This window comes from Symphalangus syndactylus, chromosome 7 (assembly GCF_028878055.3).
Source record: "Symphalangus syndactylus isolate Jambi chromosome 7, NHGRI_mSymSyn1-v2.1_pri, whole genome shotgun sequence".
NCBI classification, from domain to species: domain Eukaryota; kingdom Metazoa; phylum Chordata; class Mammalia; order Primates; family Hylobatidae; genus Symphalangus; species Symphalangus syndactylus.
This window is the reverse complement of record NC_072429.2, coordinates 46,162,206-46,189,307: the sequence shown is the minus strand read 5'-3', so window position 1 is coordinate 46,189,307 and position 27,102 is coordinate 46,162,206. Positions and strand designations below refer to the sequence as shown.

At 41.7% G+C, this 27,102-nt stretch overlaps 1 protein-coding gene and 1 long non-coding RNA gene across 9 annotated transcripts in view; one reads left to right on the top strand and one right to left on the bottom strand.

Annotated features, from left to right (window-relative positions):
- Window positions 1–1,041: 1,041 nt before the first annotated feature.
- Window positions 1,042–27,102, top strand: part of LOC129486279 (protocadherin alpha-C2) — a 223,610-nt gene continuing 197,549 nt past the window's right edge. Inside the window, exons 1-2 of one of the 8 annotated variants that reach the window (XM_055285953.1) lie at window positions 1,042–3,769; window positions 6,743–7,176. In XM_055285953.1, coding sequence (XP_055141928.1) covers window positions 1,376–3,769; window positions 6,743–6,832 — 2,484 coding nt within the window. In that variant the 5' untranslated portion in view covers window positions 1,042–1,375 and the 3' untranslated portion in view covers window positions 6,833–7,176. Of the gene's footprint in view, window positions 3,770–6,742; window positions 7,177–10,370; window positions 12,759–15,888; window positions 18,991–20,435; window positions 21,434–22,267; window positions 24,974–27,102 lie in introns of those variants that run through there. The other 7 variants (XM_055285958.2, XM_055285956.2, XM_055285945.1 and 4 more) reach the window with 7 other exon arrangements.
- Window positions 3,768–16,675, bottom strand: LOC129486287 (uncharacterized). Its single transcript, XR_008658914.2, has 3 exons — window positions 16,592–16,675; window positions 16,391–16,486; window positions 3,768–3,939 (listed from the first exon to the last, which is right to left on the bottom strand). It is a non-coding gene; the product is annotated as an uncharacterized lncRNA (long non-coding RNA).

Sequence of the window (27,102 nt, the reverse complement as noted above, 5' to 3'; positions counted from 1 at the left end):
GCTCTATCTTTTGTAATAAAGTAATTACTACATTGAACTGTTAAAATATATAAGCTGCTTGTTAAAAATAAAATAGCTCCATGTTTTGTCTATATCTTAATTATCAAGTAAACAAGGATTTAGGCTTTCTGATTATGAAGACATACTGGATTAAATAATCCTTATTCACATTAATATCCTTAACTATTCTTAGTACTTAAAATATAAACATTATGGCCATTCCTTTAAAAAAAAAACTAGTGATAGCTTATTCTGATCACATTTCTTTGTCAAACTAAGATGTAGCTATGGATTCTGATTATGAATTGGATTGAAATTGAAAGAGAGGTTTATTAATAGGTAGGTTATTCTCAAATTATTTTTTAAATATATCTTTGCATTAGATTTACATTTTTCTTTTGACTACGGACTATATTAAGATTCTCAGTATGTGTCTCTGATATTGCGATTCAATATCCATATGATTTTTGGTGTAATATGACAATGTTTGGTCTTGATAAGAAAAAAGCATGGCTGAAAATTTAACATAGGAATAAAAGATCTAGTGGATACCGATTCAATTAGGAGTGCTGACTTTTGGAAGTCAGAGTTATAAGTTCAATACTTAGGTCATTATGTTATATAACAAGCAACAAAGGAAAATGTCACAAATATCTTTATTCTAACAGTTAAAGTATCAGAAAATGATGAAGTTGCTCATACCACATTAAAGGAATTTTACATGTGTTCGGGAATTTTCCAAAAATGTCATCTGTAAGTACCTGATAACTATATATACATGTGCATATGTACGTGTGTGTGTATAATATCATTTAAAAAATAAACACCCAAGCTATCCTAGAATAAGGTAAATCATATCAGTCAAAGTACCTTATTTTAAAACTTTGACATTCAGTTGCAAATATTTAATAATAAAAATATATGAGCTGATAAAATCGTTTTAAATAAAATGATGTAAGGAGAGGTTAAGTATATCTTAAAGTTTCTAATTCAATTGTAATATGTTTGTAATCATTACTAAAGGAAGATACTGGATTACACACTCTCCAGTGAGATTTGAAATGTCCTGGGTCTTAAAAGGACATAAAATTGAAAATGATTGCATTTAACAAATTGCAGACAGATGTAGAGATTGCATTTTGAAAATCAATGAATGGATCTAAAATTTACATTGGCCACATGATGTCGCTGTACACCACAAAGTCTTGTCAATAGAAAGGAGCTACTGATTACTAAAAGTAAAGGAGGAAGCTCCATTTTGTCACCGCTTGAGAGAAGACAGAAACGGTAAAGAGATAAATGATTGGAAATATTAGATAAAATAGCATGATTTTGAAATAAGGGGAGAGCATAAGAAAGGTGTAGTCCTTTTGCAATGGTGTTTTCTAGGAGAGGAGGCCTGGGAGCCTGGGATCTGCTTCTTTCGCTTCTGCTCCTCGCAGCCTGGGAGGTGGGGAGCGGCCAGCTCCACTACTCGATCCCGGAGGAAGCCAAACACGGCACCTTCGTTGGCCGCGTTGCTCAGGACCTGGGACTGGAGCTGGCGGAGCTGGTGCCGCGCCTGTTCCGGGTGGCGTCCAAAACACACAGGGACCTTCTGGAGGTAAATCTGCAGAATGGCATTTTGTTTGTGAATTCTCGGATCGATCGCGAGGAGCTGTGCCAGTGGAGCGCGGAGTGCAGCATCCACCTGGAGTTGATGGCCGACAGGCCGCTGCAGGTTTTCCATGTGGAGGTGAAGGTGAAAGATATTAACGATAATCCACCCGTCTTCAGGGGCAGAGAACAAATAATATTTATTCCTGAATCTAGACTCTTGAATTCGCGTTTTCCGATAGAAGGAGCTGCTGATGCAGACATTGGTGCTAACGCTCTTCTAACGTACACGCTCAGCCCGAGTGATTATTTCTCTTTGGATGTAGAGGCAAGTGATGAACTGAGTAAATCTCTTTGGCTTGAATTGAGAAAATCTTTGGATAGAGAAGAAACACCAGAACTTCACTTATTACTGACAGCCACTGACGGGGGCAAACCGGAGCTGCAAGGTACAGTTGAGCTGCTGATCACCGTCCTCGACGTTAATGATAACGCCCCACTGTTTGACCAGGCCGTATACAGAGTCCACTTATCAGAGACTACAGCAAATGGAACATTAGTGACCACATTAAATGCGTCTGACGCTGACGAAGGTGCAAATGGTGAAGTCGTCTTTTCCTTTGACAGTGGCATTTCTCGTGACATTCAAGAAAAATTCAAAGTTGATTCCAGCTCAGGAGAAATTAGGTTAATTGATAAACTGGATTATGAAGAAACAAAATCCTACGAAATTCAAGTAAAGGCAGTTGATAAAGGAAGTCCTCCGATGTCAAATCACTGCAAGGTTTTGGTGAAAGTGCTGGATGTAAATGATAATGCTCCAGAACTGGCGGTCACTTCATTGTATTTGCCGATCAGAGAGGACGCTCCACTCAGCACCGTCATCGCCCTCATCACCGTGTCTGACCGTGACTCAGGTGCCAACGGGCAGGTGACTTGCTCCTTAATGCCCCACGTGCCCTTCAAGCTGGTGTCCACCTTCAAGAATTACTACTCATTGGTGTTGGACAGCGCCCTGGATCGTGAGAGCCTGTCGGTCTATGAGCTGGTGGTGACCGCACAGGACGGGGGCTCGCCTTCGCTGTGGGCCACGGCCAGCGTGTCCGTGGAGGTGGCCGACGTGAATGACAACGCGCCAGCGTTCGCGCAGCCCGAGTACACAGTGTTCGTGAAGGAGAACAACCCGCCAGGCTGCCACATCTTCACGGTGTCTGCGCGGGACGCGGACGCGCAGGAGAACTCGCTGGTGTCCTATTCGTTGGTGGAGCGGCGGGTGGGGGAGCGCGCGCTGTCGAGCTACGTGTCGGTGCACGCGGAGAGCGGCAAGGTGTACGCGCTGCAGCCGTTGGACCACGAGGAGCTGGAGCTGCTGCAGTTCCAGGTGAGCGCGCGGGATGCGGGCGTGCCGCCTCTGGGCAGCAACGTGACGCTGCAGGTGTTCGTGCTGGACGAGAACGACAACGCTCCGGCGCTGCTGGCGCCTCGAGTGGGTGGCACTATTGGTGCAGTCAGTGAGCTGGTGCCGCGATTGGTGGGTGCGGGTCATGTGGTGGCGAAGGTGCGCGCAGTGGACGCCGACTCCGGCTACAACGCGTGGCTGTCCTATGAACTGCAGCCGGCAGCAGGCGGCGCGCACATCCCGTTCCGCGTGGGGCTGTACACGGGCGAGATCAGCACGACTCGTGTCCTGGACGAGACTGACTTGTCGCGCTACCGCCTTCTGGTGCTAGTGAAGGATCATGGTGAGCCGGCGCTGACAGCCACGGCCACTGTGCTTGTGTCTCTGATGGAGAGCGGCCAGGCGCCAAAGGCGTCTTCGCGGGCGTCGGTGGGTGTCGCGGGCCCAGAGGCGGCGCTGGTGGATGTCAACGTGTACCTGATCATCGCCATCTGCGCGGTGTCCAGCCTGCTGGTGCTCACACTGCTGCTGTACACAGCGCTGCGGTGCTCAGTGCCGCCCACCGAGGGTGCGTGTGCGCCGGGCAAGCCCACTCTGGTGTGCTCCAGCGCGGTGGGGAGCTGGTCGAACTCACAGCAGAGGCGGCAGAGGGTGTGCTCTAGCGAGGGCCCACCCAAGACCGACCTCATGGCCTTCAGCCCAGGCCTATCTCCAAGTCTTAACATGTCAGAAAGAAATGAACAACCAGAAGCAAATTTGGATCTTTCTGGTAATGTAAGTCCAACTTTCGAGTTTTGGCTTTGAATATTTTTCATATTTAACTCGTCTAGTCATCTTTTCAAATATCACTTTAAAAAATGTCTTCAAGGTGTTCACTAACGTTGAAATAAATCATAACATTCAATGTAGATATCCTATTAATAGCAGTTTTGTCTTGAATGGAACTAGAAAGCAAAGAAAAATGTAGGGACAAATTGTCGTATTTCTTGATTTAAATGGCAGGTTAAAAAAGCTACAATACAAGGTACAATAAAAGGTAATGTTGATCATATTTAACACAATATCTCAATGTAGTAAAATAACAGTGACATATTCAGGGTAAATTATTACGTTATCTTTTCTGGTGAAATGTCAAGCCCGGGACAAACAATTCTTGACAAAGTTACAGAAATCATCTGCCTTTCCTTTACGTGGCTAAGTTTCAAAGTGAACAATAAACTGAATAGTTTTAAGCAAATGTAATTTAAAATACATTTATTGGCCGGGGGCAGTGGCTCATGCCTGTAATCCCAAAACTTTGGGTGGCTGAGGCGGACGAATCACCTGAGATCAGGAGTTTGAGACTAGCCTGGACAACATGGTGAAACCCCAGTCTCAACTAAAAATACAAAAAAATTGGCCAGGCATGGTGGCGGGAGCCTGTAATCCCAGCTACTGGTGAGGCTGAGGCAGGAGAATCGCTTGAACTCGGGAGGCAGAGGTTGTAGTGAACCGATATCGCACCATTGCACTCTAACCTGGGCGACAGAGTGAGACTGTGTCAAAACAAAAACAAAAACAAACCAAAACCGACCAACTAACCAAACAAACAAAAAACACCATTTATTGCCGGACGCGGTGGCTCACGCCTGTAATCCCAGCACTTTGGGAGGCTGAGGCAGGTGGATCACGAGGTCGGGAGATCAACACCATCCTGGCTAACATGGTGAAACCCCGTCTCTACTAAAAAATGCAAAAAATTAGCCGGGCGTGGTGGCGGGCGCCTGTAGTCCCAGCTACTCGGGAGGCTGAGGCAGGAGAATGGCATGAACCCAGGAGGCAGAGCTTGCAGTGAGCGGAGATCACGCCACTGCACTCCAGCCTGGGTGACAGAGCGACACTCCGTCTCAAACAAACAAACAAACAAACAAAAAACAGCATTTATTGGGCGATTTGTTTAATTTCTTTATGAAAACATACAACCACGACTTCATTGTCATTGTGAACAATTTCCTGATGCTATTTAACCTTGAATTCTCCTGGGTCTAGAAGGCTTAATATTGCATGGATTTGCTATTTCGGGGGATCCAGTTAGGAAACACTTATTAAGCACCTCCCATTCCTCCCATTCACTCACAAATGTTCTAAACCCTTTACTTTTTAGCTCATTCGATCCTTCCAACGATTTTATGCAGTGAAGACTAGTCACATTTTGTGGATAAAGGTGCTGAGGCTCGGAAAACCTAAGTTCAGTATTATTACTAAGTTTTCTTCAAATTTCCCGAGGATATCCAAAACTTGCTTGCTGTAATACAGTACTTTACCTTTCCTAAAATGTTTAAGGTAGCTTACAGTGGAAGAAATTTGCAAAAGCAAATTATTAAAATATCTGCTTAAGGCCAAAGTAAAAGATCAAGAGAAAGGTGGGAGTCATTATTTCAAAAATCAAGCCTAGGCTGAGTGCAAATCCCAGTACTTACCTTCCTGTAAGTCAATATAGAAGTATGAAAGATAACAATAAAAGGAAATTCTCTATACCATTTCTTCAAGAGAGAAAAAATAGCCTCTTCCTGCTACAAAATCAAGGAAGATTTGATTACTGATGATTTTGTAAAGGTTGAGCAATATACTGGGCAGCACGTTTTATAGCAGTTTTGGAAAACCCACGGAAATATCCTTGATGTAGACATCATTGTATTTGCTAGTCATTCAGTCAAGGGCATAATGTTAAATTTTATTTCGTATGTTTACTTCTGAAGTTACTTAAATATTAAATGAATATATTTTTGTTTGTCAAACATTCAAACATACGTGAATGTCCCCTTGTGAAGGCATTCTATGAGAAATTAATATAATTTGCTAGTTAAGTTTCCAGAGATTTGAGTTGATACAGAGTTGTTGCTTAGAGTATTGTAAAAAATAGGCTGTAAACATGTTCTGTAACTTTTAATATATTATCGTACTCAGCCTTTTGGCAAGAATCAGAAAAAAAAATCTTAGGATCCTGTTGCCAAGAAAATGTCCCAGTTCCTCAAAATATGAGACAAAATTTGCAGGATTATAAAATTGGAAAAAATAGATCAGAAAATCACAAAATAATTTCTCTTTCCAATTCACATTACTATGTCCCCAAAGCTTCATTTGCTAACGATATTAATGGCCAGGCTTAGGATTGCCTTTAGATACATTCAATATTTCTTTATTTAGTTTTCTAGGTTAGTTGAGGGTATTAACCTGAAGGTGAATCACAGATAATAATGAATTACTATTAAACCAAAATAAATGGGTTGTAGGAGTACAAAATTTGAAAAGTAATTTTTATGAAAAGGTAATTCTAGAATGGAAGAAAAGATGATTGTGGAGTGGTATTGTCACTTAGTATTTATTTTAATGTAAATGTGAATGGATTTCCCATTGGTAGTTAAAGTTCTTGCTCCATTCTGAATCTTCATGTAGTTAACACAACTTTCAATAGGTTTATCTTTCTTCACAAGATTTCTTCCACAAACTAGTAAGGTATCATTCGAGGGACCTTAGAGACTTGTGGTCAGTGAAAGATGCAAATAGATGAAAATCAGAAATAGTTTATATTGGTAGCCACTACCAATATTCCTCTGAGAATGCTGGAGGATTTCACTTTTCTGTTGTTTTGAGGTAGCACGATGGTGTGATTTCCTTTGGCCAATGAATTGTGAATGGTGTGTCACTTCCAAGCAGAATTATGTAACTGCCACTGAAAGACTCTTCTGCTATCTTTTCCTGTTACAGCAATTACGTAAGCACTGGTTGATACTGAGATGCCATAAAGTCAAAGCAATCCAGGATGCTGAGCCAACATGTGGAGAAAAGCTGTCATAGGAAGTCCCCAATAACTACAAAGGACTCTGCAGGAGCAAGAAATAAAATTATGTTTATTTTAGAGGAAAAACTGAATGTTAACTCACAACAGCATATGTATTGGGGTCCCACTGCCATTAAGCTAATATGAACAGAATACATTTTAAGAGGAGGGCATTTTTTTTTACAACAGGAAATACAACTGTAGGAGAACATTATTGTTGACAGTTTTTACTAAGACATCTGACCATTAAGCAGATTAGATAACTTGAATTCCATGGAAAAAATCTACTGTGTTTTGATTTCTTTTTCTTAAATATAAAAGGTAGCAGAATAATAATAATAAACTGAAATTTAAAATGTCATAGATATTCCTTCGTTTTTCTTGCTTAGCATCCATTCCCCCTGTTGTTTTTTCTTCTGGGGTCTTCTAGTAGTTTTGTGAAAGACTAGGTTGAAGGTTTTGCAAGAATGAGTGCTTGGACATGTAAATGTTAAGGGATATACAGTTGCATAGATAGGTGCAAAGGGTATAATTTTAGCTATGGGTACTGTATTAGTTTCCTTGGGCTGATGCAACAAATTACCACAGACTTGGTGGCTTGAAATAACAGAAATTTATTCTCTTACAGAGTCTCCGTAAGAATAAATTTCTTCTCTCTTACAGAGGCCAGAAGTCCAAAATCAACGTGTTTCCTGGGCCACATTTCTTCTGAGGACTTTAGGGGAAAATTTTTTCTTGCATCTTCCAGCTTCTGGTAGCTTTTGGCATTGCTTGGCTTGTGGCAGCATAACTCCAGTTCCTGCCTCTGTCTTCACATTTCCGTCTTTCCTGCGTTACTATATTCCTTCTCTTTTTCTGTCTTTTATAAGGGGCAACCATCACTGGATTTATGGCCTTCAGTAATCTAGGATGATCTCATATCAAGATCCTCATCTTTGTTACATCTGCAAAGACCTTTATTCCAAATAAGGTCACTTATTTGAACCTCAGAAAAGTGATGTATTTTGGGGTATCTTTGACCCAAAACAGGTACCAAGAGATATCAAGTGCAGTGGGAGGAAGGATATTTGCTGAGCATGGCTTCTTAGTCTCTTTTCCCGGTTGTGGGGGAAATATACTCGCATATCTGGCAATAGTATTCTATCTCCGGGGGAAGGGGGAAATATTCTATATTCTCAGAAATCCTAAATAACAACACAGAATGCCTCTTATACCCCCACATATTTCATTCCGAATATCCAGTATAATTAATTACCTTATATGATTGCAGAAATTGTCTCAAGCAAGCCATGTTTCCTGAAGCTAGCATCTGGATTCTAGGTATAATTCCTTCTATGTGTCAACAGTGGTCAATGTTGGCCATAGATTAAATAATAATTACTGGGTATCATACATATGCAATTGCTTTGCAACTACATAATGCTGTAACGACCAGTTCTGTAGCTATCTGCCATCTGTTTAAGCTCCAGGAGAATTTGGTACATGCCATGACCTCCACTTTTCAGTTCACATAAGAACCAGCCTCCCACTTTTCAGTTCACATAATTTAGGTGGAAGTGATTTCATTTCCTGGCTTCAAGAATGAACAAGTGGACCCATGTCCAGCCAATGTGAGAAAAATCACAATTATTGACTAAAGGAAATTAACATCATCCAAACTTGGCTGTAGGAAGTAATATCCAGGATTTTTGCTGGACTATTAGAAAAGGGCACTTTCTGGTAAGAGTCACCAAACTGGTAACGTTTAGTCTAGAAAGCTACTTTGGCCATTTTGCCAGCAGATGGGAAAAGTCTATCTGAGAAGAAGGTCAGCAGGGGAAAAGGAATTATAAATGTGGAGATTATTTTCCTTATGGAATTATGGAAGGGTGTAGACCCAGCTCTGTCTGAAACCAGTAATTAATTATCCATTTCCATGTACAAGTCAGTACAGGATTCTCTGGTTTATTTTTGCTTAAATTGGTTAACTTGGGATTTATTGTTAGAGTATGATTAATATAAATACACATTTCCATAGATGGTACAAATGAATATCTTAAGATACTGTACATGAGGAAAAAATTGTTATTGGAAAAAAAGCTAGCTTTTCTTAACAAGAGCTTTGCTTTTCTCTTATGGACATTGCAAATTTTGCAATTAATTTTACTTTTCTCTTTGCTCTAGGAAGCTGAAAACAAAATCGTGACATGGTTAGAGTAACTGAAAGTGACCCTTTATTATGCATTTTGTATGCTATCCCACTCCTTGATTCATTTTATTTCATCCTCATCTTATCATTATTCTATTTTCATTTTTTTTACTGTGAAGGGATCAGCTAAAAATTAACAAAAGAAGATATTCTCAAGTAATTAACACTAAAAAAGAGATCAATTGTATTGTTCTTGCAGAAAAGTCTAAATGTAATGGAAAAGGAAATATTCTAAATTAATGGTACATTATCCAAATGAGAAACAAATAAATTATTAATTTAAAAACATCTGCAAACAATTCAAAAATCAAAATTAAATCACAAAAAAACAGTATATATACACACATATCTTCGATGAACTAAAATACCTTTGATTACTATGTTCTTCGTTTGAAGAAACAGTGAAAAATGCTAATATGTCCAAAAGAATTGAAAGCAGGATCGCAAAGAAATATTTGCACACCCATGTTCATGGCAGCACTGTTCACAACAGTCAAGAAATGGAAGCAACTCAAATGTCCACGAATACTTGAATGAATAAACAAAACGTGGTGTATACATATGTTGGACTATTATTCAGCCTTAAAAAGGAAAGAAGTCCTGTCACATGTTACAACATGGATGAACCTTGAGGAACCATCCACGGATGCTTGAATGAAGAATAAACAAAACGTGGTGTATACATACGATGGACTAGTATTCAACCTTAAAAAGGAAATAAATCTTGTCACATGCTACAACGTGGATGAACCTTGAGGACATTGTGCTAAGTGAAATAGGCCAGTCACAAAAAGAGAAATACTGTACAAGTCCACTTACATGAAATATCTAAAGTAGTGAAATTCACAGAAATAGAAAATAGGACTGTGGTTACCAGAGACTGGAGTGAGGGTGAAAAGCGGAGTTGTTGTGTAATGGGTATAGAGTTTCTGTTTTCCAAGATGAAAAATTTGTAACAATGTGAATATACTTAACATTACTGAAATGTACATTTAATCATAGTTAATATGGTAATTTTAAATTTTATGTTGTGTTTTTTTTTAACCAGAGTAAAAAAGGGTAAAAAGGTAATATATTTTAGGGCTTAAAATAGTTATTTTTTTCCAAGATGAAAGCTATGAGTAAACTTAAACCAGAAAATCGACTAGTTTTAAATCTACAGAATAAACAGTAGAGCCTTCCTTTTAGCCACATGATGTCGCTGTCCACCATAGAGTGTTATCTAGGAAGGAAAATACCCAGAGCCCCTTTGTTACTTCAGAGAAATGGAGGAATAAGAGAAGCAGCAGGACTTTAACAGAGACTAGAATATTTAAATTTTTGCAAAACATGCTCTTCTAATTTGATCAAATCATTGAGGATAGGTAATGGCGTCTTCTATCAGAAGGGGCCGAGGGGCCTGGACACGGCTGCTCTCGCTTCTGCTCCTCGCAGCCTGGGAGGTGGGGAGCGGCCAGCTCCACTACTCCGTCTCCGAGGAGGCCAAACACGGGACCTTCGTGGGCCGCATCGCGCAGGACCTGGGGCTGGAGCTGGCGGAGCTGGTGCCGCGCCTGTTCCGGGTGGCGTCCAAAACACACGGGGACCTTCTGGAGGTAAATCTGCAGAATGGCATTTTGTTTGTGAATTCTAGGATCGACCGGGAGGAGCTGTGCGGGCGGAGCGCGGAATGTAGCATCCACCTGGAGGTAATCGTGGACAGGCCGCTGCAGGTTTTCCATGTGGACGTGGAGGTGAAGGACATTAACGACAACCCGCCAGTATTTCCAGTGACAGTAAAGACTATCCGGTTTCCCGAATCGAGGCTGCTTGATTCTCGGTTTCCTCTAGAGGGAGCATCTGATGCAGATATAGGAGTAAATGCTCTTCTCTCCTACAAGCTCAGCTCCAGTGAGTTTTTCTTCCTAGATATACAGACAAATGATGAACTAAGTGAATCTTTGTCTCTCGTGCTGGGGAAATCGCTGGACAGAGAGGAAACTGCTGAGGTTAATTTGTTACTGGTGGCTACTGATGGGGGCAAACCTGAGCTCACGGGCACCGTTCAAATACTTATTAAGGTATTAGATGTAAATGACAATGAACCAACTTTTGCCCAATCAATTTACAAAGTAAAATTGTTAGAGAATACTGCAAATGGGACCTTAGTGGTTAAGTTAAACGCTTCTGATGCAGATGAAGGATCAAACAGCGAGATTGTGTATTCACTCGGTAGTGATGTGTCCTCCACTATACAGACTAAGTTTACCATAGATCCCATCTCAGGGGAAATCAGAACTAAGGGAAAATTAGATTATGAAGAAGCAAAGTCCTACGAGATTCAGGTCACTGCAACTGACAAAGGAACCCCTTCAATGTCAGGACATTGTAAAATTTCATTGAAACTTGTGGACATCAATGATAACATACCAGAAGTCTCGATAACGTCTCTCTCACTTCCCATCTCAGAGAATGCTTCCCTGGGCACGGTCGTTGCTCTCATCACGGTGTCGGATCGCGACTCTGGTACTAATGGACATGTCACCTGCTCCCTGACGCCCCACATCCCTTTCAAGCTGGTCCCCACCTTCAAGAATTACTACTCGTTGGTGCTGGACAGCGCCCTGGACCGCGAGAGCGTGTCAGCCTATGAGCTGCTGGTGACCGCACGGGACGGGGGCTCGCCTTCACTGTGGGCCACCGCCAGCGTGTCTGTGGAGGTGGCCGACGTGAACGACAACGCGCCGGCGTTCGCACAGCCTGAGTACACAGTATTTGTGAAGGAGAACAACCCGCCGGGCTGCCACATCTTCACGGTGTCAGCGTGGGATGCAGACGCGCAGGAGAACGCGCTGGTGTCCTACTCGCTGGTGGAGCGGCGGGTGGGCGAGCGCGCGCTGTCGAGCTACGTTTCGGTGCACGCAGAGAGCGGCAAGGTGTACGCGCTGCAGCCGCTGGACCACGAAGAACTGGAGCTGCTGCAGTTCCAAGTGAGCGCGCGGGATGCGGGCGTGCCGCCTCTGGGCAGCAATGTGACGCTGCAGGTGTTCGTGCTGGACGAGAACGATAACGCGCCGGCACTGTTGGCGCCTAGGGCTGGCACCGCTGCTGGCGCGGTGAGTGAGCTGGTGCCGTGGTCGGTGGGTGCAGGGTACGTAGTGGCGAAGGTGCGCGCAGTGGACGCTGACTCAGGCTACAACGCGTGGCTTTCGTATGAGCTGCAGCTGGGTACTGGCAGCGCTCGCATCCCATTCCGCGTGGGGCTATACACAGGTGAGATCAGCACGACACGTGCCCTAGAGGAGGCGGACTTGCCTCGCCACCGCCTACTCGTGCTGGTGAAGGACCACGGCGAGCCGGCATTGACAGCCACGGCCACTGTGTTGGTGTCGTTGGTGGAAAGTGGCCAGGCACCCAAGGCCTCGTCGCGGGCGTGGGTGGGCGCCGCGGGCTCAGAGGCTACGCTGATGGATGTCAACGTGTACCTGATCATCGCCATCTGCGCCGTATCCAGCCTGTTGGTGCTTACGGTGCTGCTGTACACGGCGCTGCGGTGCTCGGTGCCGCCCACCGAGGGTGCGCGCGCACCAGGAAAGCCCACGCTGGTGTGCTCCAGCGCCGTGGGGAGCTGGTCTTACTCGCAGCAGAGGCGGCAGAGGGTGTGCTCTGGGGAGGACCCGCCCAAGACGGACCTCATGGCCTTCAGCCCTAGCTTATCTCAAGGTCCAGACTCCACAGAAGACAGACAGCTCTCAGAATCAGAGTACGTAGGAAAGGTGAGTCTTTTAATTTTTCTTGCCAATTCTAAAATTGTTTTTTTAAAAAATTCTATATGATTTCTGCTAGTTTTTTAGATTCATAGTTCTTCATTTATTTTATATCATCCTACTGTGCGATATTGAATATGAATTAGAGATCAATTTATTGCATTTACTGAACAATTTATTTAAACAATCTACGTAACTGTTTTCTTATTTTTACATTTTGGCACTTCCATCATTAAGTCATGAGTAATAGACCATGAAACACTGAAAAACACCTCAGCAAAATTTGTAAATTAAACATTTCCCATAAATATTTTCTCTCTTAAAAACTGAAAATCACAATCGGAAGAAATTAAAGGATTTGATTATATAATACATATTTTCAATTGACACTGTCTATCCAATCTGTCAGATAGTGTTTGGAATAACCTATATCCTGGACATTTCTTAGATTGTTCTTTGGATCAACAATGCCCTTGTCTATGCAATAGTTAATAAGCTACTTTGTTGTTGTTGTTGTTGTTGTTGAGACAGAGTCTTGCTCTGTCACCTAGGCTGGGGTGCAGTGGTGTGATCTCAGCTCACTGTAACCTCTGCCTCCTGGGTTCAAGTGATTCTCCTGCCTCAGCCTCCTGAGTAACTGGGATTACAGGCGCCCACCACCACACCCGGCTATTTAAAAAAAAAAAATTATTTTTAGTAGAGATGGGGTTTCACCATGTTGGCCAGGCTGGTCTCAAACTCCTGGCCTCAAGTGATCCACCCTCCTAGGCCTCCCAAAGTGCTGGGATTACAGGAGTGAGCCACTGCGCCTGGCCTTTTTATTTGTATTTGAAAGCAGCCTGAGTGGATATTTTAATGCCAGAATTTCCAAAAGTATGTAGCACAGGTTGTTACAACAAAATGACAGCACTTAGGAATAATTGCTAATCTTAAGTATGTTTTTTATAAGTAAAATAACACATTATTTGGTATAAAGATTTCACACTGATAAAATTTTTGAGTTATCAGGCAAAAATAGAGAGTTTTGAGAAAAGAGACCCTCTCGATTTTGTTTAATTTGAAAATATTAACATTTAAAAATCACCCTGGGGTTTTTCAGGTGGTGGGACTTTTTCTTCATTTAAGTGGAGACTACCCAGTCTTTATGTTAATGGTTGATAAATCATCCTTTCAGTATCATTATCATTAGGCCAATGTGTGCAGGCCTCCCACTGCAGAGATTGACTACCTTTTTCTGGCATCTAATTCTATGCGTGGGAATACATTTTCCATTAATGTGACCTCACTCAATTTTACCTGGAAGCATCCATATTCCTAATGAAACTGGAATTTTTCCAAAAGGTGAGGCCTGGTCTTGGATGACTACATTTTCACTTGAAACATTTATTTTGGGTAATTATAACACTGAACTCGACAAGTAAATGTTACACTTGGAAAGAATTTTTTTAGCTTTTCCAACCAAAGGAAGATGTATTGCAATAAAATAACTGTCTTAAACAGTCCTCTACTATTTAGTTCTTAGTTATTTGCTGTTTATTCTAAATATATGTGCATATTGATAAATCATAGAAATAACTTCCACTAGTGATCTTACCTTTAGCCATTTCATAGTTAGGTCAGAATATCCATTTCCAAGTAATGCTTGACCACTATGTTTCTACCATAGGTAAATGATAAGCTTTTAAAATCATATTTACATATGTCCAAATCTCCAAGAGTCACAATCTGTTGCTCTATAAGTTTTTTTTTTTTTTAAATTCTTATTTACATTTTTTTCTTGGTTGTCTAAGAGATGTCTAGGTGGTAGTAGAAATTATTCACTGATACTTTATCTACAAAATGCCTCAATCTTCTAAACTCTTAATTCCTTTAATATTACCTTTATCTCTTAATAATCAGTATGGAGTCTACTCTGTTATAAATTCTTATGTGACATTCCATTTTGCAATTAGTATAACTCTTAAAGGTACTGAAAAGCACAGTATTACAATAAGTTGTCAAAGACATCTCATTAATATGAAGTCCATGAAGTTTAAAAATTTTAAATTTATCTCTTATTTTCAAACTAGCTACCATCTTTCAAAATTCAGCAAAGTGGTAATGGAATATTAACAGCTACAATTATTTCTTAGGTCCATGCTTTTCAGAAATAATTCTTAAATGTTTACTTACTTCTTCATAATATAGCACAATAGAATCATTTAGAAATTATGTAAGTTTGATATTAACAAATTTCATTAATTTTACTTACATTTTTATTCATCTTGCTTGAAAAGGTTAATTCAAAATATTAATTTATTTATTCATGAAAACAACAATTGATAATTTATCCTATTCTAAATATGAATGATAAAATCTGAGTAAGTTGCAGTCCTGGCTTCTATTTAATGAATACACAGGAAACAAAAGCTGGAATGAAAACTTTTCCCCTAAATATTTAGATCACATGTTTTATTTCATTTTTAAATGGTCTGGCTATAAGCAAAAATTTGTACATTCTTTTATTTCTCTAAATTTGACCTCTTTCCATAAATTTTCTTTGCCCCACTTCCAAATGCTGAGAGAATTCATGCTTCTCACTGAATTCACAGAGATCTTTAGAGTGTTTTATTGCTTAGTGTTAAATATGTTGAGTAAATACTGGCTTATGTTCCTAGGTTACTTTTCTCCCTTCACTGATTAGTTAAATAATCAATTCTTTCAAGTAACAACTTTTAAAGAAACTGGAATCTAGAAATTCATCAGGAGTGGAGATCATCAAAAACATAATTATTTTATATTGTTAACATTTTAGTATATACAGGTAAATTCAAATACATTAAGAGTGTGGAAAAATTAAACCTAATATATTCTTAATTGATGTGATGTGAATGTAACAAATATACAAATCACATTCCCACAATAGGAAACAAATTTCCTGTTTGAATTTCTCTGTAAAGGACTGACTTCTGAAATCTTTATGTAAGTTACAGTCAAGAGAGTTGATGAGGCTATAGTTCTTGAAAAAGGGGCATAGGAGGGAATTATAGACATTCTACAAATTTAAAAAACCATAAATGTACATATTTTTAAAAATTAACAGTTGCTGTAATAACATAAAAGTAGATATACATATGTTTTAATATATACAGCACACACACTTTTAAATACTTCAATGTCTCAATGTTTTGATGATCATAAATCTGAAAGGATCTGATTTTTCTAAACAGTGTAGCTTGGGAGGTAAAGAGGTTAATGGTAAGTTGTCTTGAATCAGATTGAAATCCCATCGTACCAACAGTTAATATCGTTTTACTTAACCTCTATGTGTTTATAAAAAGCGAATAATATTAAAACTTATTTCAGAGGGTTGTGATAATTTAACGGGATAATTCCATTAAGACAAGTAGAAAAGTGGCTGTCACTTGGGAAACATTTCCAATAGATGTCCACTGTTAAAACAGGAATCACAATATTTTAGTGTATGTCATGAATTAGCACAATTGATAGTGAATTAGTATAAAAGTTCTAAGGAAATATTTAGATAAAATATAAGGACTTTGAGGAGTGACCGAAGGATATTACAACTGAAACTAGAAATTTTGGGAAAGTTCAAACGACATACAAGGAAAAGAAGATATATTTACATATTTAATACTTACACGTTTAGCCACATGATGTCGCTGTCCTCCACAAGGTCTTTCTCCACAAAAGAAACGCAGCGGGCATTACGTATTCAGATACTGCTTTGTTTCATCCTCTCTAAAATTTAACACCGAGGAGTTTAAGAAATGAAGATAAGGAACTCGAATTATTTTTAAATTTTGGATCAATGTAAAGGCAATCTAATATTTGGAAAATACTTGCAATGTTGTTCTCCTGGCGAGAAGATCCTGGAGCCCAGTGCCTGCTACTTTCTCTTCTGCTCCTCGCAGCCTGGGAGGTGGGGAGCGGCCAGCTCCACTACTCCGTCTCTGAGGAGGCCAAGCACGGCACCTTCGTGGGCCGCATCGCGCAGGACCTGGGGCTGGAGCTGGCGGAGCTGGTGCCGCGCCTGTTCCGGGTGGCGTCCAAAACACACGGGGACCTTCTGGAGGTAAATCTGCAGAATGGCATTTTGTTTGTGAATTCTCGGATAGACCGCGAGGAACTGTGCGGGCGGAGCGCGGAGTGCAGCATCCACCTGGAGGTGATCGTGGACAGGCCGCTGCAGGTTTTCCATGTGGACGTGGAAGTGAAGGACATTAATGACAACGCGCCAGTTTTCCCAATGGCTGTAAAGAATCTGTTTATTTCCGAATCCCGACAGCCTGGCTCTCGGTTTTCGCTAGAGGGCGCATCAGATGCAGATATCGGAACAAATTCTTTGTTGACTTACAGTCTTGATTCCACTGAATATTTTACCTTGGACGTTAAAAGAAATGATGAGGAAATTAAATCCCTTGGACTCGTGTTGAAAAAAAATTTAAATCGAGAGGACACTCCTAAGCATTATTTACTAATAACAGCAATTGATGGTGGGAAACCAGAACTCACTGGCACGACTCAACTAAAGATCACTGTTTTAGATGTAAACGACAACGCCCCAGCGTTTGAGAGGACGATCTATAAAGTCAGATTATTCGAAAATGTACCAAATGGTACCCTAGTGGTGACCGTTAACGCTACCGATTTGGATGAAGGAGTAAATAAGGATATCGCGTATTCTTTCAATACGGACATGTCAGCAGATATTCTGTCAAAATTCCATTTAGATCCAGTCAATGGACAAATCAGTGTAAAGGGTAACATAGATTTCGAGGAAAGTAAGTCATATGAAATCCAGGTAGAAGCCACGGATAAAGGAAATCCCCCAATGTCAGATCACTGCACAGTTCTACTCGAAATTGTGGACATCAATGATAATGTACCTGAATTAGTTATTAAATCACTGTCTTTACCTGTATTAGAAGACTCTCCACTTAGCACAGTCATCGCCCTGATCAGCGTGTCCGACCGCGACTCAGGAGTCAATGGACAGGTCACCTGCTCCCTGACGCCCCACGTCCCCTTCAAGCTGGTGTCCACCTTCAAGAATTACTACTCGTTGGTACTGGACAGCGCCCTGGACCGCGAGAGCGTGTCGGCCTATGAACTGGTGGTGACTGCTCGGGACGGGGGCTCGCCTTCACTGTGGGCCACGGCCGGCGTGTCCGTGGAGGTGGCCGACGTGAACGACAATGCGCCGGTATTCACCCAGTCCGAGTACACGGTGTTCGTGAAGGAGAACAACCCGCCAGGCTGCCACATCTTCACAGTGTCTGCGCGGGACGCGGACGCGCAGGAGAACGCGCTGGTGTCCTACTCGCTGGTGGAGCGGCGGGTGGGGGAGCGCGCGCTATCGAGCTACGTGTCGGTACATGCGGAGAGCGGCAAGGTGTACGCGCTGCAGCCGCTGGACCACGAGGAGCTGGAACTGTTGCAGTTCCAGGTGAGCGCGCACGATGCGGGCGTGCCGCCTCTGGGCAGCAACGTGACGCTGCAGGTGTTCGTGCTGGACGAGAACGACAACGCGCCGGCACTGCTGACGCCTCGGGTGGGTGGCATCGGTGGCGCAGTGAGCGAGCTGGTGCCGCGGTCAGTGGGTGCTGGCCACGTGGTAGCGAAGGTGCGCGCAGTGGATGCCGACTCAGGCTACAACGCGTGGCTTTCGTATGAGCTGCAGCCTGGGACCGGCGGTGCGCGCATCCCGTTTCGCGTGGGGCTGTACACGGGAGAGATCAGCACGACTCGTGCCCTGGACGAGGTGGACGCCCCGCGCCATCGCCTAATGGTGCTGGTGAAGGACCACGGTGAACCCTCATTGACCGCCACGGCCACTGTGCTGGTGTCGCTGGTGGAGAGTGGCCAGGCACCCAAGGCCTCGTCCCAGGCGTCCGCTGGCGCCACGGGCCCGGAGGCTGCACTGGTGGATGTCAACGTGTACTTGATCGTCGCCATCTGCGCGGTGTCCAGTCTGTTGGTGCTCACACTGCTGCTATATACTGCTCTGCGGTGCTCCGCGCCGCCAACCGAAGGCGCCTGTGGGCTGGGCAAGCCCACGCTGGTGTGTTCCAGCGCGGTGGGGAGCTGGTCATACTCGCAGCAGAGGCAGCAGAGGGTGTGCTCTGGAGAGGGGTTGCCCAAGACCGATCTCATGGCTTTTAGCCCTAGCCTTCCTCCTTGCCCAAATAGCCGGGATAGAGAGGAGAAACAGGATGTGGACGTTGATCTCTCAGCCAAAGTGAGTAATTTTTATTTATTCTTTCCAAAATGTCTTTGTTTTTCATTCCTCAATGTTTCCACTCCTTTGGAAATACATTAATAGTTAAGTATGAGTTATGTGATTCATAATTAGACTTTTCCAGTTTTGTGGTTTTGTGGTTAAAATGCTAAGATTTTTGTTGCTAATTTTTGAACCAAATCAGCAGTAAGTTATGAGATCCACACTTGTAATTTTGTTTTGTTATTAGGTGCAGTAGTAGGATTATTTTATTGCTAAATGCCTGGGTATAAGACAAATATTTTTTCTTAGATGAATTGTATTATTTAGAGAATTTGACTTCTACTTGTTTTATACTTATCCCTACACAATGCTCCTTCAATATCTTTTGCCACGTTTCATTTGGACTTCCTACTACCTGTTAGTACGAATGCTACTTGCTCATTTTGTGAGTTCACCTAAATGCTTGTAACTCCCTATTGATTATGCTTTTCCACCTTCAGTTTCAAAAATTAGATCATTACACCTGTTGTCTTTTATGGAACTTCTTTTATTCTCTTATTCATTTGTTTGGAGTTTCAACCCTTCCTTTTTACTTGAATATGATTCATTTTAGGCCTTGTGCTCTAATTTGGCAATACCGTTTATTGTTTCTTGATTTCCCAGTTTGGAAAAAAATCGAGAATAACAATTGCATTTAGAATTGTATCTTTGTTCATCTTTAGTTTATCACTACTTTATTTAATGCTACTTTAATAATACTACTGTATTATATGTTCAAATTTATTATTACTAATAACTAAAATATCAATATGAAGTGAAAATTTAATAGTTCTGTAGTATATTTATATATTCATTTTAAAAGAATGTTTTAAATCTTGTTAAAAATAATTTTCAAACTGAACAATATCTTGAAAATAATTATGGTATCTAATTTTAAAACTACCCCTACTAGCAAAACTTTTTATTCATTGGTGTCTTTTGCATACCATACTAAGGATGCTAATATGAAATAAGTTTGATAAGCCAATGTTATAATGTTATTACTGGTTACCTTCTCTGAATAGCATCCTGCCTATTAATGTGTGCCATGCAGTAAGTAGAAAACTCCAAATAACCAGAACCAAATGAAACTGAAGGTAGACTTTTTTCTAATCACTCCCCCTACATATTTGGTTATCTCCTCTAGCAATTAGTTGGACTCCCATTTAAGTTTCCCTACCACTGGAGAGAAATAGTAACCAACTGAAACCTGGTTAATACTCATTCACAGTGTGGGAGGTCTAACATGTAAAATAGACACTTTCCTTGACTCCTCTTCTTCCCCTCACTTCCATTTTCTTTATTTCCTTTTTTGGCACTATCCTTTGTTGCTCCCTTGTCCATGAAGTAGTAGCCATATTGTGTCCATCTCAGGTCAGTATTTTAAAAATTTAGTTCTGTTATCAGCTTCTTGAATATAATAGAGTCAGCCAAAGTACTTGTCTTCCCAGATATGGAACTTCAATCTTCAAATCCAGCTTGCCTCTTGAAATTATTGTCTAACAAGACTCTTGGCAAAGACATTTTGAAGACTTTGGAATTTTCACTTCACAGATGGATTGATGCTATGCCAAATAAATATTGAATAGCTACCAAATAAACACCATTTTCTATTCTGCTGCATTCCCCATCTGTACATTAAAATACCTGGTAAATGAAAATATTACAAATGAAATGGGCGAAAATGGAATTCTTTCTCCTTTTTTCCAATGTGCTTGATGTCAATGATCATTTTGTAAAAATATAGTTTGGGTCCCCAAATAGTGAAAGTACTCTGGTTTCTGTTTGATTCAGAAATTTGGTGGGTTTTTTGTTGTTGTTTTGGTTTTTTTGTGTGTGTGTGTGTGTTTGTGTGAGTGTAGTTCTTCAATAGAGAGGGAGAGTAAAGCTATTTTCACTAGATTGATTTTTTGTTTAGACAAACAGGAGGAAAAGAACTTTATGAATATAGGAGGCAAGGAAAGTTTTTAAATGGCTGCCATTATGTCTTTATATATTAAATTTCTTTATGTAAGAAAATGTATTATGGTTTATTTATTGGGAAGTCTTCATTCCCCACTAATACCCAGGATGATTCAAAGATCGTGATTACCAAGAATTGGGATAAAAATTAAGCTAAAACCCAAGTTTTCAACATGGAACTTGAAATACATCTTAATTGGGGAAATGTCTAGAGACTTTTTTTGTATCTTTAGAAAATTATAGAGGCTGTTGAAACACCACATTTTCCCAACTAGCTATGCGATCACCTTAAATTAATGCATTATATTAGGCAATGGAAGGAAACCAAACCTTTTCTACAGGGTAAATATTTAGCAAATATTAGGTAAGTCCCTCTGAGCTATTAAACAATTAATATACAACTATTCCCTTTAAAATATGTATTCCAAAAAAGGACACACATACTCAAATGCTTATAAGAGATAAATTAATGTAATAAATGGTCCACACGATTCCACCTGGTGCTGCAGTTTGTAAAAGAAGAAAAAATACCTGTTCAATTGGTTTGACCATGACATTCTTCATGGGTCAGGGAAGTTTTAAGTGGTTATAAAATGGGGTAAATTGGCTTTAGAAGAGTTTAGAAATCATGTGGATTACTTATAGCAGGACAAAATGAACATGTTTATTTCAAAACGCTATTGGAAGTAGGAAATATTCAGTTTGGCTAAAATATATAAGCACTATAGGAGAAAACAGAAGCTTAGGCACATTACATACTGGAGAACAAGCAAGTACTTATAAACTGTAAGAGTCAAAATGAGAATACCAGCGTTGCTCATGGGAGCAAATGAGTTCCAATGAATAAAATTATTTGGAATGCTTTTCCATGCAAGCTATTTGCTATAACTTCCTGCTTCCTTGCACTTTCAGCCCTGACGTGACTCAAGGAAGACATTTAATTAAATGCTGATGGTCTTTGATCCTTTAAAACATCTGCAAATTTCCCTTTCAATAGCTTGTTCTTGGCACCAGAAATTCCCTAGAGACCAGTCCCCTCACGTCTACAACACCAGAAATACTAGGGTGAAGAAGGTGTTATCATTAATAAAAAACCCTGGAATTCTTGGGAACACAGGAATCTGTAATGAATTTTTCTAATCAATGCTTTACGGTTACATGTTTACAAAGTGTATAGTTAGGTCTCTGTAATACTTATTTAAACCTGTGTTGAAAAAATTATTTCTACTGAAGTAAAAGTTGCCACTATGGCGAAACTAAGGACCACACTCAGTCAATCAGTGGTACAATGTGTACCACAGTAGTACAAAATGTATTCCTATTCTCCAAAACGGCTGAAAGAATAAATAAAACCAAGTAGTTCATAGTAGAGTGTGTGTGGGTTTCCACAATTGCTACTTACGGTTTGGAGCCACATGATGTCGCTCTTTACCACAAAATACATGAGAGACGACGGAAGAGGGGAAAATTCCTTCTATTCTTACTGGAAGGAACCATATGCACTCTTTGGAGTCTGAAATATGGAGGATGCAGCTGCACTTGACCGACCGATTAAAAGATTTCCCTTGACTTTGAGAAACGATATTTAATCAGAACAAAATACTATGCACTAAAGATGGCGTTTTCCTGGGGAAGCGGCCAGGAATCCCGGCGTCTGCTGCTCTTGCTTCTTCTCCTCGCAGCCTGGGAGGGAGGGAACGGTCAGCTCCACTACTCGGTCTCCGAGGAGGCGAAACACGGCACCTTCGTGGGCCGCATCGCGCAGGACCTGGGACTGGAGCTGGCGGAGCTGGTGCCGCGCCTGTTCCGGGTGGCGTCCAAGGGCCGCGGAGGCCTTCTGGAGGTAAATCTGCAGAATGGCATTTTGTTTGTGAATTCTCGGATCGACCGGGAGGAGCTGTGCCGGCGGAGCGCGGAGTGCAGCATTCACCTGGAGGTGATCGTGGACAGGCCGCTGCAGGTTTTCCATGTGGACGTGGAGGTGAGGGACATTAACGACAACCCGCCGGTGTTCGCAGCAACACAAAAGAACCTGTCCATCGCGGAATCCAGGCCGCTTGACTCTCGGTTTCCACTAGAGGGCGCGTCGGATGCAGATATCGGGGAGAACGCCCTGCTCACTTACAGACTGAGCCCAAATGAATACTTTTCTCTGGAAAAACCATCTGATGACGAGCTGGTGAAAGGTCTTGGGCTTATATTACGGAAATCTTTAGACAGAGAAGAAGCTCCGGAGATTTGTTTAGTGCTCACAGCCACTGATGGAGGCAAACCCGAGTTGACTGGCACCGTTCAGTTACTCATCACAGTACTGGATGCCAATGACAATGCCCCAGCTTTTGACAGAACCATTTATAAGGTGAGATTACCAGAAAATGTTCCTAATGGAACATTGGTAATTAAACTTAACGCCTCAGATTTAGACGAAGGATTGAATGGGGACATTGTTTATTCATTCTCAAATGATATTTCGCCAAATGTGAAATCCAAGTTTCACATAGATCCAATTACTGGACAAATTATTGTAAAGGGATATATTGACTTTGAAGAAAGCAAATCCTATGAAATTATTGTAGAGGGCGTTGATAAGGGACAGCTCCCACTTTCTGGCCATTGTAGAGTTATTGTGGAAGTAGAAGACAGCAACGATAATATCCCAGATTTGGAATTCAAGTCTTTATCACTTCCAATTAGAGAGGACGCTCCACTGGGTACAGTCATCGCCCTGATCAGCGTGTCCGACAAAGACATGGGTGTCAATGGGCTGGTCACCTGCTTCTTGACGTCCCACGTCCCCTTCAAGCTGGTGTCCACCTTCAAGAATTACTACTCATTGGTGCTGGACAGTGCCCTGGACCGCGAGAGCGTGTCAGCCTATGAGCTGGTGGTGACTGCGCGGGACAGGGGCTCGCCTTCACTGTGGGCCACGGCCAGTGTTTCTGTGGAGGTGGCTGATGTGAACGACAACGCTCCGGCGTTCGCGCAGCCCGAGTACACAGTGTTCGTGAAGGAGAACAACCCGCCGGGCTGCCACATCTTCACGGTGTCTGCGTGGGACGCGGACGCGCAGGAGAACGCGCTGGTGTCCTACTCGCTGGTGGAGCGGCGGGTAGGGGAGCGCGCGCTATCGAGCTACGTGTCGGTGCACGCGGAGAGCGGCAAGGTGTACGCGCTGCAGCCGCTGGACCACGAGGAGCTAGAGCTGCTGCAGTTCCAAGTGAGCGCGCGCGACGGGGGCGTGCCGCCTCTGGGCAGCAACGTGACGCTGCAGGTGTTCGTGCTGGACGAAAACGACAACGCGCCAGCACTGCTAGCGCCTCGGGCGGGTGGCATTGGTGGCGCAGTGAGCGAGCTGGTGCCATGGTCGGTGGGTGCGGGCCACGTGGTGGCAAAGGTGCGCGCGGTGGATGCTGACTCAGGCTACAATGCGTGGCTTTCGTACGAGCTGCAGCCGGGGACTGGTGGCGCGCGCATCCCATTCCGCGTGGGGCTGTACACGGGCGAGATCAGCACAACGCGTGCCCTGGACGAAACGGACACTCCGCGCCACCGCCTACTGGTACTGGTGAAGGACCACGGCGAGCCCGAGCTGACGGCCACGGCCACTGTGCTGGTGTCCCTTGTGGAGAGTGGACAGGCTCCAAAGGCCTCCTCGCGGGCGTTGGCGGGCGCTGTGGGTCCCGAGGCTGTGCTGGTGGATGTCAACATATACCTGATCATTGCCATCTGCGCGGTGTCCAGCCTTTTGGTGCTCACGCTGTTGCTGTACACCGCGCTGCGGTGCTCGGCTCCACCCACCGAGGGCGCGTGCGCTCGGGTTAAGCCCACGCTGGTGTGCTCCAGCGCTGTGGGGAGCTGGTCATATTCGCAGCAGAGGAGGCCGAGGGTGTGCTCTGGTGAGGGCCCACCCAAGACCGACCTCATGGCCTTCAGCCCCAGTTTACCTGACTCTAGGGACAGAGAAGATCAGCTGCAGACAACTGAGGAATCCTTTGCAAAGGTTAGTGTATAACATCCTTTTGTTTAATTTTCATATTGTTTTTCTCTATCAACTTCTTCGTAAATTTATTTCTAAGAGTCGAATTTCCCTGGGTTAAAGTTTTACCTCTTTTTATATATCCATTTTAACTAAAGTCTTTTGGAATTATAGGACATCAGAGCAATATATATTGCCTTCCTAGGTGATAGGAATTTTTCAGCTCCATTATAATTTTATGGGACTACTCTTGTACATGTGGTCTGTTATTGGTTGGAACGTTGTTATACAACACTTGCCTGTATTGTATTGCTATCTATTTCTCCACTTCTGTGAATGTTTGCCTCATATATTTAGGTGTTTTAATGTTGGGTGCATATGTATTTATAATTGCTATGTCCTTCTGGTGAATTGACCTTTTATCATTATATAATGTCCTTCTTTGTCTCTTATGACACTTTTTGACTTAAAGACTATTTTGTCTAATGTAGCTGTTTCCACATTTGCACTCTTTTGGTTATAATTTGCATGAATTTTTTTAATATCCTTTAACTTTTAGCCGATCTAAGTCTTTAAATCTAAAGCAAATCTCTTATAGTTAACATATAATTGGGTCTTTAAAAAAATCAATTCAGCCACTTTGTATCTTTTGATTGGGGGAGTTTATCCCATTTTTATTTAAAGTAATTATTGATAGGGCATGACTTACTGTTGCCTCTTTGTTAATCATTGTTTGCAGCTTGTAGACTTTTTGCGCCTCTTTCTTTCTCTTACTGTCTTCCTTTGTGTTTTATTGAGATTTGTAATGTTATGTTTTTGTTCCTTTCCTGTTTTCTTTTGTATGTCTTCCATAGGTATTTTCTTTGTGGTTACCATGGGGCTTACATTTTAAAACTCTTATAAAAATGTATTTTAAACTGATAGCATCTTTACTACAATCACAAAACTTATTATGTTTACTTCTCCCCTACCCAAATTTTGTGTTATTGATGTCATAAATACATCTTTTTATATTGTGTATACATTAACATTATTTTATAGTTAGTTTTTCTGTACTTTTGTCTTTTAATCAGATTTTAAAATATCAGATTTTAAAGTGACATGTACCACCATTACATTATTATAGTATTCTGTTTTTATCTATATATTTATCTTTACTAGTGAGCTTTATACTTTGATAAAATACCTATGTATTTCTGTTTAGCATCCCCTAATTTTAACTCAAAAGACTCCCTCTTAACATTTCTTGTAAGGCAAGTCTAATTGTGATCATCTTCAGCTTTTGTTTAACTGGGAAGATCTTTATCTCTTTTTCATTTTTGAAGAAAAACTTTGGTGGATTTTGTATTCTTGGTTGGCAGTTCTTTTTCTTTTCAGCACTTTCAGTATAACATCTCACCCCTTTCTGGATAGCAAGGTTTCTACTGAGAAATCTACTGGTAGAAATAGGGGTGTTCTCTTTTACGTGATGAGGCATTTTTCTTTTGCTGCTTTCTAAATTGTTAACATTTCTTGGATCTTAATGTCCATTTCCTTCCTCATATTTGGGAAGTTTTCAGATGTAATTTTGAAAAATAAGCTGTCTGTCCTTTTCTCTCATGGCTTCTTGTTTTGAAACTGTCATAATGAGTAGAGGAGCCTGCTCGAGGATGTCCTATCAATTTCTTAGGCTTTCTTTACTCTCTTTCATTTCTTCTTCTTTTTGCTATTCTGTCTGGATAATTTCAAATGATGTGTCCTTGAGTTCACTGACTCATTCTTCTACTTGATTAAGTCTGCTGTTGAACATATCTGTAAAATTTTCAGTTCAATTATTGTATTCTTCAGTTCCAAACTTTCTTGTTAGTTCTTTTGTATATTTTCTATCTGCTGAAATTCTGATTCTGCTTATGCATTATTTTCCTGAGCTCACTGAACATCTTTATGACAATTATTTTGAATACTTTGTCAAGTAATTCACATAGCTCTATTTCTTTAGGTTTGGTTTCTGGAGGTGTGTGTATGTGTGTGGGCACGTGCTATTTGATTGGGCCGTGTTTCCTGTTTTCTCATATTCCTTATTACTTTGTGTTGATATCTATACATTTCAAAAAAACAAAAAACAAAAACACACCAGCTACCTCTCCCAGTCTTTATGGCCTGGATTTGTACAT